Source organism: Anolis sagrei, chromosome 3 (assembly GCF_037176765.1).
Source record: "Anolis sagrei isolate rAnoSag1 chromosome 3, rAnoSag1.mat, whole genome shotgun sequence".
In the NCBI taxonomy this organism is placed as follows: domain Eukaryota; kingdom Metazoa; phylum Chordata; class Lepidosauria; order Squamata; family Dactyloidae; genus Anolis; species Anolis sagrei.
Genome location: NC_090023.1, coordinates 102,613,499 through 102,635,278, shown reverse-complemented (window position 1 = coordinate 102,635,278; position 21,780 = coordinate 102,613,499). Strand labels below are relative to the sequence as shown.

General features: G+C 37.9%; 1 protein-coding gene across 5 annotated transcripts in view; it reads left to right on the top strand.

The window, feature by feature from the left end:
* TSGA10 (testis specific 10) overlaps positions 1-21,780 on the top strand; it is a 112,543-nt gene that overhangs the window by 7,326 nt on the left and 83,437 nt on the right. For 3 of the 5 annotated variants that reach the window (XM_067466825.1, XM_067466824.1, XM_067466828.1), the window contains exons 3-14: positions 2,909-3,124; positions 3,335-3,400; positions 5,495-5,686; positions 7,462-7,617; positions 8,193-8,366; positions 8,497-8,574; positions 9,928-10,079; positions 10,453-10,568; positions 14,263-14,417; positions 17,613-17,668; positions 18,838-19,006; positions 20,682-20,792. In XM_067466825.1, coding sequence (XP_067322926.1) covers positions 2,909-3,124; positions 3,335-3,400; positions 5,495-5,686; positions 7,462-7,617; positions 8,193-8,366; positions 8,497-8,574; positions 9,928-10,079; positions 10,453-10,568; positions 14,263-14,417; positions 17,613-17,668; positions 18,838-19,006; positions 20,682-20,792 — 1,641 coding nt within the window. The remainder of the gene's footprint in view (positions 1-2,908; positions 3,125-3,334; positions 3,401-5,494; positions 5,687-7,461; positions 7,618-8,192; positions 8,367-8,496; positions 8,575-9,927; positions 10,080-10,452; positions 10,569-14,262; positions 14,418-17,612; positions 17,669-18,837; positions 19,007-20,681; positions 20,793-21,780) is intronic. The other 2 variants (XM_067466826.1, XM_067466827.1) reach the window with 2 other exon arrangements.

The window sequence follows — 21,780 nt, the reverse complement described above, 5'->3', positions numbered from 1 at the left end:
TAGCGTCTGCAACAAATACATGATTGGAGTTGTTTCAGGTTTTCGGGGAACTCCTTCACCCACCGGTGGTGAAGGAGACCTTCAATGACCAGCAACCCGGTGTCGCGAGTTCGCACACCATTTTGCAGACAAAGTTCCTCAGATACGTCTTGAGCTGGACTCCAATTTCATCACAGTTCCAGGAGAGGTGATTGAGGCATCTGCTTGTTCAACTTTGTGGGATTCTTTTAGGCTTGTTCTTCCCGAGACCATGGAGGAGGTCCTTGGCGCTGTGAGGGCGACCACGTCGGCTCTAGACCCTTGCCCATCTTGGCTAATTAAATCGGCCAGGGAGGGGTTGGTAGATTGGTTTGTGTTGATCATTAATGCATCGTTGGAGCAGGGGGGTTTTCCATCTCAATTGAAGCAAGCGGTGGTTCGGCCACTTCTTAAAAAGCCTTCCCTTGACTCCGCAGGGCTGAACAACTTCAGACCAATCTCCAGCCTCCCTTTCTTGGGCAAGGTGCTGGAGCAGGTGGTCGCCTCCCAGCTCCAGGGTTTTCTGGATGACATCAACTACCTAGATCAGTCACAGTCTGGTTTCAGGCCTGGCTACAGCACCGAGACAGCCTTGGTCGCCTTGGTGGATGACCTCCGTAGAGAGCTGGACGGGGGGAGTGTGACTTGGTTCTCTTGGATATCTCAGCGGCTTTCGATACCATCGATCATGGTATCCTTCTGGGACGACTCTTTGGGATGGGTCTCGGGGGCACGGTTCTGTCATGGCTTCGGTCCTTCCTGGAGGGTCGATCCCAGATGGTGAAGCTGGGAGACGCCTGCTCGGACCCCTGGCCTTTGACCTGTGGGGTCCCGCAAGGCTCTATTCTGTCTCCCATGCTTTTTAACATCTACATGAAACCGCTGGGAGAGGTCATCCGGGGTTTTGGAGTTAGGTACCATCTCTACGCAGATGACACACAACTCTACTACTCATTTCCACCTAAATCCAAGGAGGCCCCTCGAGTGCTGGACGAGTGCCTGACCGCTGTGGCTATCTGGATGAGGAGAACAAGCTGAAGATCAGTCCCGACAAGACAGAGGTCCTCCTGGTCAATCGTAAACCGGATCGGGGTATAGGGTGGCAACCTGTGTTGGACGGGGTTACACTCCCCCTGAAGTCACAGGTCCGCAGCTTGGGAGTCCTCTTGGATTCATCACTTACGCTTGAGGCTCAGGCGTCGGCGGTGTCCGGGAGAGCTTTTGCACAAGTAAGACTTGTGCGCCAGCTGTGACCTTACCTCGCAAAGGCTGATTTGGCCGGGGTGGTCCATGCCTTAGTCACCTCTAGGTTGGATTACTGTAATGTGCTCTACATGGGGCTGCCCTTGAAAACGGCTCGGAAATTCCAACTGGTTCAACGCGCGGTGGCCAGGATGTTAACTGGTGCCCCTTACAGAGAGAGGTCAACCCTCCTGTTTAAGGAGCTCCATTGGCTGCCGTTTGCCTACCGAGCCCAATTCAGTGCAGATGCTTACCTACAAAGCCCTAAACGGCTTGGGACCTGCCTACCTGCATGACCGCATCTCTGTATATGAACCTACGCGCTCCCTCCGTTCATCCGGAGAGGCCCTGCTCACGATTCCACCTGTGTTGCAGGTTCGTTTGGTGGGGACAAGGGACAGGGCCTTCTCTGTGGTTGCCCCCGACTTTGGAACACCCTCCCCAAAGACATTAGACTAGCACCCACGCTGGCAGTCTTTAGGAAGAACTTGAAGACCTGGCTATTCCGATGTGCCTTTCTGGAATAGGATAACTACCAGCACTACGTCCCAGAAGCACTTTATTAGAGCTTAAGACTCTCTGCACATTGCACTTGCCCAGAATCCCAACATATTACCTCTTACACCCAGCACTTTTAACTTGTACCCTTCATTGGCCCGGCGCTGGTTTTATTGCATAATAGTGTAATGTTTTGTTGTTGTTACTGCTTATGTTTTTAATTTGTATTATATTGTTATTGTCTGTTGTTGTTGTTTGAGGCCTTGGCCTTTGTAAGCCGTATCGAGTCCTTCGGGAGATGCTAGCGGGGTACAAATAAAGTTTAATAATTAAAAAAAATAATTTAAACATGATTCACAAAAGTACCCACAGTGTGTTATGACTGCAGCAGGACTTGGGAATTGTTGGACCATAACTTCCGTTAGCCTAGTTGTCACAACCCATGATTTTTGGCCACAAGGATTCTTGGCTCCAATGATAATTTTTTTTGGGGGGGGGGGGGGGGATTTGGCCACATGGAGACTACAGAATTTGCAAGGGCCGCTTCTAGGAATGTGACCTAAAGAACAAAACCTTACATACCATGTGTATATTTTATTGCTCTCAACAACCAGCAATCTTCATCATAGAATAGGCAGCAAGATATCTTAAGTTAGATAGTATAGCTCCAAATGACTTGGGGCTTTATAGTTAGCAATCGAGCTTCATTTGAGCAAGGCAATGTAACATAAAACTACTAGCTAGTTAACTAAAATCAATATTTTGGCAAGGGATTGCTTGTACTTTCAGCACTGACTAATCAACAATTTACTCATGTTTAAATTATCTTGCATTAGATAGACCCTAGCCTTGTTTCACTGAGTCTCTATTGTTGTTAACAAATATTCTTCTGTGTAGACTTTCAAGAAGTAAAAGAAGTTGCTTGTGATTGTCCAGTTGCTGTATTTTTCAAACTCTGCCTACTCTCAACTGACCTTTTTTTCGGGGGGAGGGGTTCTATTTATTCAGATGTGTATATTTATGTATAGCAGATACTCTTTTTATTGCTTGTATCTATGTCCTGAATAGGATTTTATAAAGTTCACAGAAATGAAAAAAAAAAGAAGAAGTAAAAGAAGTGAAATAATTTTGTTCTATTTGAACCCGCCAGATTGAATATTTGAAAACAAAAAATCTTGACTTGGAAAAGCATGTTAAGAAACTGCTTGATAGTAAAGCGGAGGCAACGACTCAGGTGGATGATTTGGCTTCTAAGAATGAATATCTGCACAAAGAACTTGCCCATGTAGACAAAGTAGCAGAACGGCTGGAAAAAGAGAAAGAATTTGCATTAGAAAGTGCTGACCAAGAAGTTTCAGAAGCTAAGGTTTGTAAATTGGTGGTCAAAATGTTTTTGCATGTAGTCTTCCTCCTTCCCCCAATTTGTTTTGTGGCTGAATAACCTGTAATTGGGGGGGGGGGGGGGGGAGCTTGTGATGACAATACATAGTAATATTGATTGATACACACAAATCCTATATAAAATGTTTGCAATTTTTTGACTACATGCAAATATTTCTTTCTGTCTTAATTTTAGTCTCAGATTAAATGCCAACAAAATACTATACGGAAGTTGGAACATACAATCAGCCTTCTCAGAACTGTAAGTTATTTACATATTTTTTTTCACTGATAAAAACACAGGTCACTTGTAATTGCAAAAGAAAATGTGAATTAGTACTGATTTTTTTTACTTGGTCAATTAAATGACAAAGTTCATAACACATTTGGACGAATACCCTCATGCTTAAGTATTACCTGAGTTTTTTAATGTGATTTCTTCCTATATAATGTCTGTAACATTTGTAAATAGTCACAATACATTGTAGCTCTTCACATCTTACTCCATTTTTTAATGTTTTACTAATCCTCTCTCAGCAGCCCTTAGCCATTACATGAGAGGAATCATAATGGAAAAGCTTGGCAATTCCATTCCATATGCACAGAAATCTTTGCAGTACAGTGTTTTCCTTGGAACACTAATTTCTAAGCGTTGGGACTTCAGCTCCCAGAATCCTTGACTGTTGACCTGGTAGATTAGGGCTTCTAGGAGGTGAAGTCCAAAAGGCCTAGCAAATCTATGTTCTGGAATTCCTTAAGAATCCAGTCTGCTGTTCAGAAGAGTGGATTTTATTGACATTGCATAAATATTTTATTCTCTTGCCATATGTATAATGTGACTTTTTGCTATGTTGTATTTTTATATTGCATGTTTAGTATGATATTGTAACAAACTATATATTTGCAAGTCTCTATTCATATTTTATATAAATATATTTTCATTTCTCTGTATTGTCATTGACCATAAATACCAATATATTTGTTTTGTTTATGTCATGGTTTTGGGCCATCCTTTGGACTTGTGATTGAGACCCCACACTTTTGATGTTCATTTTTCTTTCATATACTTTTCTTATAGATATTTTTAAAAACATGTTGGAGATACCTGGTGAAACAGGCTAACCTGCTTTGGCCATTTCTCCCTGTTTATGAATGGACACTAAGGGATTCTGAAGGCTGCTGTTGTTTACCGTGACTGTTTTAAACTGACATAAATAGCTACAGAAGGATTGGCTAGCCCAGTATCCCATTCTTTCCCAGCTTATGCAAACACCAAAAGGCTGTAGTCCTTCAGTCCTCCTTGACTTCCTTCTTTTGTTGATGATGCTAAACGTCCTCTGGCTAAAAGAAGGGGAGGATGATGGGTATAAAAAAATAAAATCTTTTTCAGAGGCTTTGTGAGGTATTCCTATATGTGTTCTGGCAAGCAACTATATGCAGATTTCTTTGAGTATCTTATAAAGTTGTTTGGAAGTCAAAACTTGACATAATTTGTCTTGATAAAATGCACAGTATTTTGTTTTGAAATCTTTGCTGCTTTGAGACAAATTTCCTTCAGACATCTAAGTGGATATTGGGCGGAGGGGAAGATTTGAGTTATATATGATTTCCTAATACAGTATTCCTGGTCCAACAAGTCATGTTTGTCTGCTTGCTTTTGCTTCCTCTCCATACATTCCTCCTGTCTTGTATTCCTAGCTTTATACAAGGTATCTTGATTTGTGTAATCACCGTTTAAAGTATTTATTGAAAGCAAGGTGTGAACTTTAATTTCTAACCAAAATCAGATAACTGCCTGAAATACTGAAGTCTGTGTGGACTGCCATTATTTCCTAGGTCAGACATTACAAGAAACATTGGTTTAAAAAACCAAGAAGACTTACATTGAGTGGAACATATGAGGAGAGGGAGTAGGGGGATAACATTCAGCCAGTCCCTGAGTTACAAACATTAGACTTACAAAGGACTCATAGTTAAGAATGGAGGTGAAGCAACAGGAAGTGAGAGGAAATCTGCCCCTCAGAAGGAAAGTTTACTCCTGAAAGAGTACACTTTCCTTATCATGGGGAAAAGGTGTCTCCACTGAAGCTTTCTTATCAATCCTTGTTTCCACAACAAGCCATTTTTTTTCAAAATCCAATTACCATAGGGACAGAAACTGAAGGGAAATCTTCCGAACAGGGGCACAGACAGCCAAACAAATACTACAGGGGTGTAAATCCTTCTCTATGCTATCCAAAGCTTGCAGAGTCAAAACTCTGGTTTTAGGTTATCTAAAATGTTGTGTTTTCTTTTGAAAAAAATGTTTAGCTGTTCAGAAGTTATAATAGTGCTTCTTCATGTTGGTTCTTAAAAGGTTATCTTGAACACTGGAAAATCACAAGAGAGCTCTCCCTCAAAGCTTACAAACGGTATTAAGACAGTAGAAGAAGAACGAGATCATTATAAAACTGAAACTGAACATTTGACGAAAATGCTCCGAAGCACATCTCTAAGTCCTAAACGCAAGTCCTTTTGTTCTGCTTCAAAGACTTCCTCCCCCGTTCAGGTATTCTTTCAGATTTTTCAAAGATACTGTTTATATGCTTTCATAAATCTGTTTCTTTGCTCACTTATTGCTTCTGTGGGTGGTTCTACACCAGGGATCCTCAAACTACAGCCCTGCAGCTGTTCGGGGCTCCAACTCCCAGAAGCCCTAACCAGCTTCAATTTTCTATGGACTCCCCTTAATATTACCAGAATCCCTTATGTTTTTTTAAAATGTCGTTTCTGCCTTTTTTTCCTAACTCATATCGAACCAGGGAAGCTTCAGAATAGGTTGCTATTAATGCAAATAATTTTGAATTTTATGATTAAAAGTATTAAGAATAAAATATGGGGTTAGCTAAGCTGTATGGAGTTGGGTTGCTTTTTATTTTTGTTTCATATATATATTATATAGGACTATAGAAGATAGATAGAGCTGATGTCTTGGATATTATCTATCTGTCTGTACATTGCAGCTGCCACAAAGCTGCCTAGTATAGACAGTATAAAGAGTCAGTGTAGATGTGCCCACAACATATGTATGCCGCAAAAAAAGGGGGGGGAGATGTTGTGAGAGTTGAAAAAACAATAGTTTTTCACCCCATAGTTGTCACTAGGTTAAAAAAAAACTCAGGTAGAGATTTAAAGGTTTCAGAAAGTGGCAGGAAAATCGAAGCCCAGCATCAACTATAATTATATAACCATCAAATAATGTCTGCAGATTGCTAAACTGAAGTTGAGATGGTTTAAGCAGTCTTACTGTGTAATCATGTATGTGTATATCATCATTTATTTATATAATGCTATCAGTGTAAACGGCACTTTAAAAGTAAAACAATCAAAACAATGAATTCTGATAAAGGCACACAATCTAAAATCTACGTGTATACACATACACATGGAGAGAAAGAATAATAAAATATATATCTATACAAGTGGAATTGTGAAATAAATTATCCAGATAATTTTTTAAAATGTAAAATAATGTATTGTGTGAGGAAAGAATTGTGGCCTAGTACATCCAATATGCAGTTAGCTTTTTCCATCTGCTTGTAGCATCCTGACTTGCAAACTTGTTTTTGAATTAGTGATTAGATCAGGCATGGGCAGAATGCCTCCAGATGTTTTGGACTTCAACTCCCACAATTCCTAACAGCCACAGACCCTTTCCTTTTTCCTCTTAAGTGACCAAGGGTGAAAACGAAAGACCCTGTGGCTGTTGGGAATAGTTGGAGTTGAAGTCTAAAACACCTGGAGGGCCAAAGTTTGCCCATGCCTGGGTTAGATAGTTCCGTTAGTGGAATGTTTCTTAATTAGAAGATAGTTTGTCTTATACACCTTTAGGACACCTAATGGTAAAAGCGGTTTGGCAGCAGAATATGCTGCCTTGGAGTGTGCTGGAGTCTCTTTCCCTGGAGGTTTTTAAGTACAGGCTGGATGGCCATCTGCCAGGAGTGTGTTGATTGTGTGTTTCTGCATGGCAGAAGAGAATTTGACTGAATGGCCCTTGGGGTCTCTTCCAAATCTATGATCGTACATACCAAAGTTGTTTTTTCAAGACACTGTATTTAAACAATTGTTTAGACTTATTTGGATATAATAAAACACCTGATAAAAATATCTAACAATATATTTCACTATAGATTGATGTTCAAGTACTATGAGCTCAATATATGGTCTTCATGGAGAATTTGAAATCAAATCAAACTGTTATGCTCCTGAATTATTAATGATAAAATACTTTGTTAATCTAAAACACTGGAAAATGAGGTCAGTTTCTTTTCATCAAACATTTAGGGGAGTCATTCTGATCAAGAATTTCTGCACATCTTGAAAGACTGTGAAGAATATAAGGCTATGCTAGAAAAATATGAACGTCATGTTGCAGAAATTCAGGGTAACATCAAGGTTCTCACAGCAGAAAGAGACAAAGTGCTCCACCTTTATGGCGAGGTAATATATCTATTTGTGTTAAATATTTTTTTATAAAAATGATATCTGATAAAATACCTTTTATTGTTTTGAAGCTGTTTGATAATCTTGATAGATGGTGGTTTTGCCCACAACTTGGATGTACTGTTTTAGGCTTTTTTTTTATAATGACATTGTCAAAGCACTGTTAATTTTTAACTACCGTATTGTAATGTTTACGTTGGTAATTTATTTGACATAGGAAGTAATGTTCACTCATTATTTCTGAAATTATAATTTTGAGAGCATAATTTGGGAGAATTGGAGACTATTTTTGTAACGCTTTAAGCTGTTTTTTAAAAAAATGTAATGACAAAAAACAACTTGTTAGTAACAATTAAAGAAACAAGTCCCCTTTCTAATAGTTTGCAACAAATAAAGCCAGCAATGAAACTTCCTTAAAGTTATGTGTAACATACGAGGAGAATGTTTCCTTTTTTTTGGGTTACATTTTCATCTCCAACTTCAAGGTTTATAGTTAACAAGTATTGAGAGTTAGCAATTCTTTGTTTCACAATACAGAAATATTTTTTTTAAATATTCATTTTAAATAACAGGCACAAGAAGAAATAAGTCAACTGCGAAGAGAAGCAATCAGAATCCCCAAAGCATCTAAAACTGCAATCACTACCCAGGCTGTTTTAAGACGAGTGGAAACAGAAAGGGATACAGTTATTTCTGATTTCCGAAGGATGTCCACAGAACGTGATAGCTTAAGAGAGAGGTTAAAGGTTTGACTTTTTATCCAAACTCATTTGTACAAGATATTCTGGAACAGAAGACAATGCATCTTATCTATTCAGTATCATTGCTACTGAAAAGCATTTTTAAATTTTTTAAATTTTATTTTATTTAATATAGATTGCCCAGGACACAGCATTTAATGAGAAGGCTCACCTGGAACAGAGAATTGAGGAGTTGCAGTTAAATGTTCAGAGTGTAAGGAAACTATCTCTTGAAATATATTGCTAGATATCGAATTAAAAGAGGGATTAAATTGGAAATACTTTGATTTGGGTTTTCACATACATGTTGTAAACCAAAATAGTTTAGGGCATTATATGTTTGTGATCTGTGATTAGACAAGTGGTTTGTACTAGTGGTGTGAATATGCCTAAAAATCTGATGTAGTAAGAATGTACTTGGGTGATTTTGATTCTGGGATCCTTAGAAGTCATGCGTCGGTTCTAGCTGTTCCATCCACAGGGAAAAAGCAAGTGGAGTGAGTTATTTCATCAGAGAGGGTTGCTGATGTTTCTAGAAATCAGAAATCATCTAGCTTGTTCACTGTCCTTTTATTTAAACCCTAAATCAATAAGACCACTCTCATTCACAATTTAATAGAGCCATCATATACTACCAACATCTCAGTGGATTTTCTGGCTGAATTTGACATTTCCTAGATTGTTCATCTGGCAACATGGTATAGTGCTGATTTATGTTAAAATGTCTGCATGAGGGACTGAGAAACTTATTGTAGCCTTCCATCATTTTCAGTGGGTCCTCACACACCTTGGGACAAGCCTAGAGGGTATATATCTGATATTAGGTCATTGAGGTAGACTGTGGTTGCTGCTGGTATACCATTCACCCTGCATCCTGACAGACTCTGTAACTGAAATGGCTAGGCATGGTAATGGAGGAATACGTGACAATGGTTGAGATAATTCAATAGTTGTGCTGCTACTGCTTTTGGAATTATAGCTCATAATCTTGGTATCAAACATAGAACTATCTCAATTTGTTATTGGCGCCACATTTGAAACTGGCTATCCCCCTTAATTTGGTCTGTGCTCTGAACAGGGAGAAGAGAGGCAGCAACCCTGTCATAGACTGGATCTACACTGCTGTATGATTAAGTTTTAATCTGTATTATATGATCAGAGTACACCCATATAATGCAGTTAATTGCAGTCTCCACTGACCATATTATGTATTATCAAACTGCATTATATGGCAGTGTAGATGGGGCCATGGTCAGGCCATTTCCACATGTGGTTTTCTATACCAGGAAATCATAGACAAGGAAACTGGATGTTTGAGGGCTAGAGTACAGGTGGCATAAGAATGTGAAGATAGTTGAATGGGTTTTATAGCACATTATTTTACCAAAACTAAAAGGCAATATTAATATTTTGAAATGGGTAGATAATACATTTATTAATTTATTATTTGTTTCGGGCTTTTATATCCTGTCCTATTTCAACCTCCGCAGAGGGGGAGCAAGAACTGTGGAAATTGCCTTTCCATAGTTCTTAATGATTCTTAATAATTGTCACTTTAATACCTCAGCTTGATAAAGAACGGTTAGAACAGATATCAAAGATGTCTTTGATGAAGGAGACTATCGAGTCTGTGGAAATGGAGATGAAAATATTGGCAAGAAGAGCAATGGATTTTGAAAGTGAGCTAAACAGACAAAAAACAGCAAATGTTTCATTGAGGTAAATAAAATACACACTGAATCAAACATTTGCATTCATGTGTCAATTTACTAAAGCTGTTGTAAGAGCAAGAGGCAAACTTCATCATCATCCTTTTCTATTGCTATTTTAAATGCCCAGGACTTTGACAAGTGCACTATGCAATTGCATTTATTGACAAGACAACATATTAAGAATAATCCAGTGTGGTGAATTAAATTTTGCTTAATGTTTTGTTGACTAGTTCTCTTTAGTAAAGTTGTAAGATTGGAATCATTTATTGTACTATGTCTTTCTTTAAGTAATTTGTACATTATTTTTTCCCTAAACTATTAACTCATGTTGTAAAGTTTGTGTGCATTTAAATTGCCTTTATTTTTTTTGTCAATTTTAGCAAATTGAATGAAAAAACAGAGCATAGCCTTTCAGAGGCTCAACGACAACTTTCAAAGAAAAAATACGAACTACAACTAATTCAAGAGAAAATTATGTGCCTAGATGAAAAAATTGGTGAGTTAATATGATATTTGAGTAAAACATGTTTTAGTTTAAATTTTGATAAACATTTTTATAAGAGTTCTACATTGGTTCTTGATTTCCTTTATCAAAAATACAAGGGACAGTAAACTGTTGGGTTTGTAATTGTGATATGATTGAGCTAGAACTTCTTTCACAGTAAATGTGACAGTGGCATGATTTGTGTTATTTATTTCTTCCTCATTTTAGCCAATATCAGCCAATGTTGATAGCCGCTGTGGGTCTCATTCAGGAAGAAAAGTGGGATATAAATAAAGACAACCTCCTCTTTCTCCTCCTCCTCTTCCCACACATACCTTGACCAATCTAAAATTAAAGTCTACAAAATATTTATTATATGAGCAATATGTGGAGTGTTCATGATATTATCTTCAAGTTCCTGGCAGTCAGTGTGTAATTCAATATTGGCACTTTAATCTAGAAAAGTGAGATAAACGGCAGCTGCATTTGACTGATCTTAAATTTGTAAAGTTGCCTACAGAATATTGCACTAATCTATTATTCAAGAGCTCGAAGAAACCTGCAAGTACTTTTAAGTTCGGCTAGGCGGTAACTTCTCCCAATCTATGCATTTCCTCTCTTTGTCCATTCCCCTTGTTTTTTAATGTTTACAATCCGTGAGATCAAAATCTGTGAGACTAGGGCTTCGCAATTAATTACTTTCTCAAGTTCACAAACCCTGTCCATTTAAACAACTAAACATATTAATAAACAAGCAGGCATGTAGCTAGGGGGGAGGGCTTGGGGGGCTTCAGCCCCCCCTCCCTAAATTCTCATGGTGGTTCGCGAAAAGGCCTTACTGGTGCATTATTTAAACTGTTATGTTTATTCATATCATGATCTGATCACCATACTCCCATATGCATGGGGGTATTGGGGTAACGATACAAAAGGTTTGCTAGGGTAGACCCTCTTTCACTCAGACTCAGCCCCCCCTGAAACAAACGCAGCCCCCCCCCCAATCGAAATCCTGGCTACGGGCCTGTAAACAAGTAAAGATGCATTTTGCAATTGCAAGTCTTTCTCTGTATTGTGTATTCTGCAAGAGGGGATTGTTCTTTTGATTGCCAAACCTTGCATAGGTCGGGGATTTAAAGAACCTGACTGTTTTGCAAAAATGATGATGTCAGTTAATAAAAAAGTAAATATGTATTTTGCAGTTACAAACCTTTCCCTGTTTTATATGTTCTGCAAGGGGCAGATCTTCTCTTTTTATTTTTCAAATGGTGTATTAAATTTTTAGAAAATGCAACCTAAATCCTCCCAATTAAAAATAACTAATAAGAAACACAGGCACTAGATTAAAACAAACTAAACAGTACTAAACCCATTCACTAGTTCTCACTCCCCATGGCTATCCCCTACCTCTGTAGTATCTCCCTTTAGTATACAAACATTAAAAAAACACAACTGACTATCATTTCTTCCTTTGGAGCTGATTATTAATCAATCACTTGATTAATCTATTGTACTATAGATTCCTTTTTTGCAGTAATATTTAAGATTTGCCTGAATTCTGAAAATAGATATTTAAGGTCCTGTTTAATTCTGATTTCAGTTTGAGGAAGTTATTTCTTAAATTTCAATAATATTTGTAAAAACTGTAGTTTTGATATCTTTAGATGTTCTTCATAAGTCACAAAGTACTATAAGGGGTTTTGCACAACCTTGCTATCCACTAACAGAGAGCATAAATTAATTGCTTGTTGAAATTATTTATTATTTAGTTATTTCCCATATTTCTAACCCGCCCTTCTCAACCTCTGAGAGGGGACTCAGGATGGCTTACACTGGCAACAATTCGATGCCACAAGATAATACAAATATAACAACAAATACAAATGTAACAACAGTTTAAAACAGTAAACAGAGCATTAAGTTAAAAACACATTAAAAACATTGTCATCAATCCATATAGCCAATTCCAGTCCGATTTAACATCCAAAGTGCTGTCATGCTTGCTGTCCAAAGGCCTGGTCCCAGAACTATGATTTAACTTTCTTTATGAAAGAAAGGAGGGAAGATGCTGACCTGATCTTGCTGGGGAGTGATTTCCACAGGCGTGGGGCCACCGCTGAGAAAGCCCTGTCACTCGTCCCCGCCAAGCACAGGACCAAGAGCATGGACCAAGCGTTCTGGCGGGACTGAGAGCAGGGCCTCCCCAGAAAATCTTAAACTGCGAAACAGGACATAGAGGGAGATAATTCTTATTTCTGCATTGGAATGTGGACTGTTTTTCCCAGTTCCTTCTTCTTGTGATTATAGTCTTTATACTTCTGAGTATTTCATATTTAGCTTTGACATTGTTTTACAAAATTATTAATAAAAGTGTTTTTAAGCTTGGTTCAATCTTCTCAAAACAAGACAAGAAATAAAGGCTGGTCTGATTTCCAATAAAATGTAGGAATTTATTGATTAACTAAAAGCGTATTCATAAATCTTCTAGTTCAATTTAGACAGATTTATTTTGCAAAGTAAAAAAAATCTAACTTTAAATTGAGGATGTTTCCAATCTTCACTCTTCTTTTCATTGATTTATTTTGCCAATGAAAGGGTGGTTTAAAACCATCTAAAGACCTCTTTCTTACAGCAGACCTACCTAGACAGTTTTTAAACTTGAATTTTAAACATGTGTCCTTTGTTTAATCTGCATTTTGTGTATTTTAATACGTATTTTATAGAAATACATTTTAATATGTGTATTTGTGGTATTTTAGCAATGTTTATGAGTTTTAATTATTCTGTAACCCACCTCAAGCCACAAGGACAGGTGTATAAGAAATAAAATTATTATTATTTGTGATAATTTTATTTTAATTTTCAAATGGGCAAGTTTACATAAAATAGGGGTAGACTAATTAAGCAGAATTATAAGGAAAAGATAGGGAAAGAAGGGAAAGGGGTTGTTAGGGAGTGATAGGAGAGGAAGGGAGGGAGGGTTACTATTAATTTCGAGCTAATCCACCTTGAAAGCTGGGTCAAATTTCACAGAGAAGCTAAAATGACAACCTGAGCCATTTGTCTCTCATGCTGTGCCCTCATGAGTTCAGGAATGGCTATAACAAATATTGGCATATGAATAATGGTTTGCCTCCTATGCCTAGAATCATAGAATCATAGAGTTGGAAGAGACCTCATGGGCCATCCAGTCCACCCCCCTGCCAAGAAGCAGGAATATTGTATTCAAAGCACCCCTGACAGATGGTCATCCAGCCTCTGTTTAAAAGCTTCCAAAGAAGGAGCCTCCACCACACTCCAGGGCAGAGAGTTCCACTGCTGAATGGTTCTCACAGTCAGGAAGTTCTTCCTAATGTTCAGATGGAATCACCTTTCTTGTAGTTTGAAGCCATTGTTCCGCATCCTAGTCTCCAGGGCATCTTCTGCCTGTTAAAATTAAGTAACAATGGAGTCATCAATAGTGTTACTGTATCACAGTAGTGGTTTCAGAATATCTTTCAAACGCAGCTTCATGTAGAATGCAATGCACATTATAACATTCTTGAACAGAATTCTGCAGCTTAACCAAAGACTATTTTCCAAATCAGAAAGTAGATTAAAATCTTGGTTGCATATGAATAACATATCAGGTTTACTTGATGACAACATATATGACAGTTGAAAATTTGCAATGGATTAATAATAAATGAGACTATAATGCTGTTTCCAGAAAAACTTTCAAAAGAAAACCTTGCTCAACATGAAGATATGTGTACACTCAATGAAACGATAACTGAACTAGAATCAGAAAAAGAATCGTTACAAGACCTTCTGGAAGAAAAATCAGAGAAAACTGCCACCCTTGAAGAAAGCTTGAGCAATAAAGTAGGTTCTTAGATGTAAAAACTTATGTAGTTAAGATTGATAGAATTTAGGAGATGTTATGTGAATTTCTCAAAAAGTAGGTGTTATCCTTAGTATATTAGCTTCTCAAACAATATCAATGCAAATAAAAGCTACCGTTTTAATTGGCTGAAGTGCCATGCATTTAGTAGGCTGCTTGTGTTGAATAAATTGTTGCTGTGTGCTTTCAGGCTGTTTCCAACTTATGGCTACCCTAAACAACCCTATCTTGCATTTTTCTTGGCAAGATTTGTTCAGAATGGGTTTGTCTTTGGCTCCCTCTGAGGTTTAGAGAGTGTGAATTGCCCAATATCACTCACTGGGTTTCCATGGCCAACCAGGGATTCAAACTATGGTCTCCAAAGTCTTTACAGACTTGCTGTGCTGTTCTGTTTGATTTACAAATATACTTAATTGTGTCTTTTAAGAAAACAAACAAGCAGCATAGGACATCCCTAAATTAGAGATTTGGTGAAATGCTTGTCCAGGTGATATTTCAGACTTCAAAATGTTATCTGAAAAGTACAGTGCTAAAGTCCTTGATTTATATCCTATAATGCATCACAGTCAGACATGATTATGCTTTATGACAGGGGTGGGAAACACGCAGACCTACAGTTTTGGTTGGAAGGTGACTCGCAGCATTCTTCACCATTGACTACACTTGCTAGGGGTTTTGGGATTTGTTTTAATTATTTAAAGGTATGCTCAGGTTTGGGGTATAACTCTTCACTTATTTTGTTCTTGTGTAATCCAGCTAGGTGTCTTGACTTCATACTACTCTTTTGTCAAGCACAAGAAAATTTGCAAGTACTTTTTATATCCCTAGTAAGGGATACAAGAAAGTGAGTCCTATTGAGTCAAAAGAAGGACTTTTCTTTGCACAAAGGGTGTGGAAAGTTAAGGAGGGAGTGAAAACCTCATTCCTATAGTTTACTAAACTAGAATGCTCTGTGCTAGAGGGTGATCCAGACTGTTCCATGGGACCAGTCAGTTAAACTCAGTAATTTTAGGAGAACCGGATGTGGAAGCATCCTGGATTACTGTAATGTGCTCTACATGGGGCTGCCTCTGAAGAGTTCTTGGAAACTTCAGCTAGTCCAAAGAATTGCAGCCAGGTTGTTAATTGGGCTGGCTGAATTGAGCGGACAACCCTCTGTTGCAGCAGCTCCACTGGTTGCCAGTCTGTTTCTGGGCTCAATTCAAAGTGCTGGTTATGATCTTTAAAGCCCTAGATCAGGGGTCCCCAAACTACGGCCCACGGGCCACTTCTGGCCCGCCAAGGGCACTTATCTGGCCCGTGGAGGAGGAGCGCTCCTCCCCACACAGTGCCCCTCCTTTGGCTGGCTCACAATATCCGTCAGGCCCGATGGGCAGCGTGAGCCAGCCAAGGGCAGCTGCTCCGCGTGGCTTACTCACACATAAAGTACCTCGCGAGGTGCTTTACACGTGAGTAGGGCGCGCGGGGCTGCTCCTCCCTTGGCAGGCTCATGCTGCCCATTGGGCCCGATGGGCAGCATGAGCCAGCCAAGAGAGGCTGCCTCGGTGCTCCATGCAGTCATGCCGGCCACATGACCTTGGAGGTGTCTATGGACAATGCCGGCTCTTCGACTTAGAAATGCAGATGAGCACCACACCCCAGAGTCAGACACGACTGGACTTCATGTCAGACAAAAACCTTTAACTAGGAAAATTGTGGAAGATCCAGGGTGGGAGAAAGAACTCTTGTCTGTTGGAGGTAGGTATGAATGTTTCAACTGGCCACCTTGATTACCATTTCATAGCCTGGCAGTTTTTAGCGAGAATCCTTTGTTGAGAGGTGATTAGCTGACCCTGATTGTTTCTTGTCTGGAGTTCCCCTGTGTTTGAGTGTTGTTCTTTATTTACAGTTATAATTTTAGAGGTTTTTTTTAAAATACTGGTAGCCAGATTTTGTTCAGACTACAAATAGGAAGATTTCCAATTCTCTGCTCCTGGAATTACTGCCTAAAGAGGGCTAGAAAGAACCCCCTCTAAGGGCCCTTCCACACAGCAAAATAAGATATGTGCAATGTGCATAGGAATTTTTTATTTTATTTTTTTAAAAAACTATAGTCCAGCCCTCCAACAGTCTGAGGGACAGTGAACTGGCCCCCGGTTTAAAAAGTTTGAGGACCCCTGCCCTAAATGGTTCAGGTCCGAGCTGATCACATTCCCTTGTACTAATCTGTCCGGTCCCTGAGATCTTTAGGAGAGGTCCTTCTCTCAGTCCCACCTCCATAGCAAGTTGGTTGGTAACAAGGGAACGGGTCTTCCTTCTCAGTGGCTGCCCCTCAACTCTAGAACTCCCTTCTTCCCAGGGAAGTCAGAATAGCCCCCTCCCTGTTGTCCTTCTGGCACCAGGCTAAAAGTTTTTTTATTCAGACAGGTTTTAAAATAAAAAGGTTTTAAAGATCATGTCAGGGGCTTCTATTGTTTTATATGCTTTTATGGATTTAATCTGAATTGTTTTTAATACTAATGATGTTTAATGCTGTTTTAATATTTGTATATTTTAAATTGTATGCTGATGTTTTTATGTTGGGCTGCTTTGAGTCACCTGTGGCAGAGATATAGCAGAATGTAATAATCATCATCATCATCATCATCATCATCTCAGGAAACTTTCTGCTTAGTTCTGCACCAGGTCTCCATTTGCATGCCTGGCCCACGCAAACTGAGTTTCTGCTCCCTGTCAGGGATCTGGACCACGTAAGAGGATCAAGTGTTCTGAATCAAATTCTTCTAGGTTTGAGATCCAAAAGAAAGTATGATGATGTTTCCCTTGTGCATGCACACATTTCAGAGTAATCACAGTTCAGATCCTAACAAAGGAACTGAGGAAAGAGAAGTTTCCTTTTCCCCCTTGCTTTATTTCCCTGATCTAAATTTGTACAGAAAGCTGCTATAGAGGTAGTGGTAAAACCTATACAGTACAATATTCTGTATGTTTACTCAGAAGCCTGTTCCATTCTAGTTAGTTGAACTCAATACAACACAGTGTACAATAGGATTGCTAGCCTAATCTTACAAGTTCTATAAAAAGAGGAAACAGACATGAATAACATTATATTTTTCAGAATTATTAATTTCTTTTTACTAAGATGGAAGAGATGCATGTTTGTATGTTTGATTGTTTTTAATTTATTTATATTCAAGGAAAAAACCATTTCAGATTTGAAATGCATACTTTCTGATATGGAGCATTCATCAACGTAAGTCTCAGATTAATTTCTTATTTTAAAATTAACTTTTAACTAGCCCAATGTAGTCTAGTAGTTTTCTTCTCTAAATTAAATCTATTCTCAATTCATTATCTGTTGCTTATTTTAAAATCTCCATAATTATTACAAATTGTTCCAATACTATTGGGTCGTTCTGAAAAAGATCAACAGAATTAATTGTTAACATCAATTCCGGCTATTTGTGTTATTGTTTGTTTGCTTTTACACTTACTAAATTGATGTTTAAACATTACAGGCAGTCCCCAAGTTACAAACATAATAGATTCTGTAGGTTTGTTCTTAAGTTGAAGTTGTTTGTAACTTGGAACAGGTAACTCCAGCCAAAAATATTTATTTTTTAGCTTTGAATAGCATAGGGAAGGGTTAACATCTCTTTGGAGTTTGTTTTGCTATTTGTGCCCCTGTTCAGAAGATTTCACCTCACTTTCTGTCCCTGTGGTCATTGGATTTTGAAAAAAATGGCTTGTTTTGGAATCAAGGATTGGTGGTCAAGCTTCAGGTGAGACACCTTATCCTCATGATAACACTTCCCAGAGTTAATTTCCCTTCCAAGGGGTAGATTTGTCTCACTTTCTGTTGTCTCACCCCCATTCTTAACTATGTAATTCAGATGTTTGGAAATTGAGGACTGCCTGTAGTTGGTTTATAGCTGGTATCCATCTATCTAAAATTAGAAACATATTGTGTCAATACCTTCCTTGTGTGTATGTGTGGAGAGAGACATCATGGTAAATCATGATCTTAACATGTGCTGTCAGACACTATACTGTTAGCAAAAAATGGTAGACAATGATTACTGACGAAAGTGCAGAGACAGGTTTACAGTTGAACATTAAGAAAATAGAAATAATGGCCACATTTGCATTACATAACTTTAAAGTAGATGATGAAGGAATTGAGCTAGTTCAGGATTTTCTATGTCTTGACCTGGTCATTAATCAAGATGAAGACTGACGTGAAGAAATCAGAAGAAGACTAGGGTATGGAGGGGCAGCTATGGAGTATATTATGGAGGAACCTAGACAAGATTTCTCTAATTCCTAGTGTTTCCATAAATTGACTTGATGGCAATAAGTAGCACTATAATATATGTATATGTTTATTATAAAATATGCATAAACATTAAAATTTTGAAACAGGCATTCTACTGAAGCACTACGCCAATATGAGCAGGATATTACTAGACTACATGAGCTGCTTGATGATGCTAATAATGAACTTACTCAGATTGGCAGGGAAAAGGAGGCTTCCATTCAAGAAAATGAAAGGCTACAGGAAGAACTGTATGGTTTTAAGCAGGAAAACCAGGTATTTTCTACAGAATTTTTGAGTGAAGTCCACAATATATCTTTGATGCAGACATCTTGCTCCTATGATATTTCAGATATACTCAAATATAATAATAAATAAATATATTCAAATATAATAAAAGACAAAATAATAAAGGCCAGTTGCTTTCTTCTATTCCTATCCTTATAACTGGGATATGTTGCTGTCTGTAAAGCTATCTCCCACCACTTCTTTTAAGTACTTATGCAGCCAAGACTTTTTAATTTTTTCCCCCTTAGGAGTTGTGAATAGGAGCCCTCAGTTCACTCCACTGCGCACATGCACACAAATCAATTTTTATATTCAAACAGGGGTGAGAAAGGCGGTATATAAATCTATATAAATAAAAATGTAATGTTCATTTGTGGGATTAACACAACTCAAAAACCACGGGATGAATTGACACCAAATTTGGACACAAGACACCTCTCAGGCCAACGAGTGACCATCACTCATAAAAACACTGAAAAACACTGCATAAGAGACTTTAAAAGCCAAAAAATAAAAAATAAATTACAATGCATGAGCAAAACCACATATACACAAATATATACATACACATATACACACACAAAAAACATATATACTTTGACTGTGCCACAGCAACGCGTGGCAGGGGATGGCTAGTACTGTAAATAAACAAACAAACAAACAAATAAAATATTAGTGTTGCTTGGACAAAGTTTATTTGCCACTTCAAATTCTCAATGATAGCTTATTAGTGGGCAGACAAGAACAATTTGAAGGTTTACTTAACTATAAATCCAATTCATCTCTTTCAAAACCAGAGGTTGAAATCATTCATTAGTTTCTGCATGTAATATATAAACATGTACACATTCTTGGGTGCTGCTACAGGTTTTCCTGTACTATAACCTTTCCTTATTCCAAATTTGAGTTTAGATGTAAATGACACAGAGCCCCCCTCATCAATGCAGGATACATGTAACAATGTTCCACCAGTTTGCTAATATGTGCATCTGAACTGTAATGTTAAATCTTTAATTTTATGTATATTTTGTATTGTTTCATACATATGATATATGAATTACCATATATACTAATGTATAAGTCAATTTCATGTATAAATCAAGGGCAGGTTTTGTGGACAAAATTATGGATTTTTACATGAGCCATGAATAAGTTGAGAGTCCTTCTATGGAGAGGGGAAAGTCTTGCCTCAGAAGGCGAGTTGTTTCTGCCCATTGCCACCATTTCCCCAACCAGGATCCAGAAAAGGGACTGAGTGGAGAGAGAAATAGTGCTTCCTTTCTGTTCTCCCAGGGTGGGCTAAGCTCTTACCTTTTGCTACTCTACTCATAGAAGGGAATGCTTCCTTTTTTAAACAAAAGTTGAGGTACAATACTCACATGGTAACAAGTCCCTTTGGGGAGAGGGAGCGGGATATAAATAAAGCATTATTATTATTATTATTATTATTATTATTATTAATAATAATAATAACCCATGGGTAAATCTGCCCGGGTTTTTGAGGTTGATTTTTTTTACTAAATTACTAGACTTATACAAGAGTATATAGAGTAATTTTTAATCTTAAAACATTTAAGTATGAAATCCATCTAAAATTTAGGCTTGAAATACAATCAGAAACTGAAATAGGTGAGTAAAATAATGCTTCATGTTTCTTTGACAGATTCTTCATCAAAAACTCAATAAATGTCAAAATGAACTTGATGAAGTGAAGTTGAAAACTGAAGATTGGCATACTGATATTGCCAGACTGAAGAGCATACTGAACGCTAAAGTAAATTTATAATTTGAAAAGCTTCAGCTGTTAAAAAAAAACAAAACCCAAAGGCCAAATACCTTCCTACAACACTTGGCAAACTCCACGTGTCTCTTCTTTTAATGGTAGATGCTTCAGAGCTGTTGCTCTTACAAATCACTATAATTTCATGATAATGTTAGGATAGAAACTCCTTTGACAAGGAGAACAGGAGTATCTTCTCTCCATGTTTCCCTCATAATCTGTTGTGGGCAAGAGAATACTGAAAAGAGAACTGATGATTAAAAGCTCTTTGTCGGTTTTCTCTCAGATTGATCTCTCTACCATCAAATTATTTTTCTTCATTTGCTAGACTGAAATTGGAAGTAATCTTGTGAGATTTGCATAGAAAATAGCCACTGGGATATCCATTTTTTTCTAGCAGTCATCTCACTCCTGTCCCCTACTTAACTTAAACATTTTGTTTGGGGTACTGCATATACTTGCTAAAATAACATAGTTTTACTTGAAAACATCTGGGCAGTAGAATCACTTCATACATATGATGTTTCATGTCTTTGCTGTCACTTAATTTAATATCATACTTTAGAGTATATAACACATGTGAAAAGCGGGTGGTGATGGAAAAGGTGGTGGAAAATCACATCAACCACCTTAATTATTGAACCAACAGTCTACTTGATTGGAAGCAGGTTTCGGTTATTGATCTTAAAGTTTAGAAATTATATAGTTACACATTAGGTAGTTTCAGACAACACAATTAGGTTTCCTGGCTTATAGTGTCATCCATTGGGGACAATGTGTCACTGAACCTCTGAGAAGATTCTAAGGAGATTTTACTTAGCCTGCAGTGGAAAGTTCCATGTGCTGTCTTTGTATATCCTTTGAGTGTTGCACAGGAGCAATCTATATTATGTTCATCCAAGTTGACTTTTAATTTTAGAATGCTGTAGATTAGTGGTTACCAACCTTTTTTTTGACCAGGAACCACTTTGACCAGGGACTA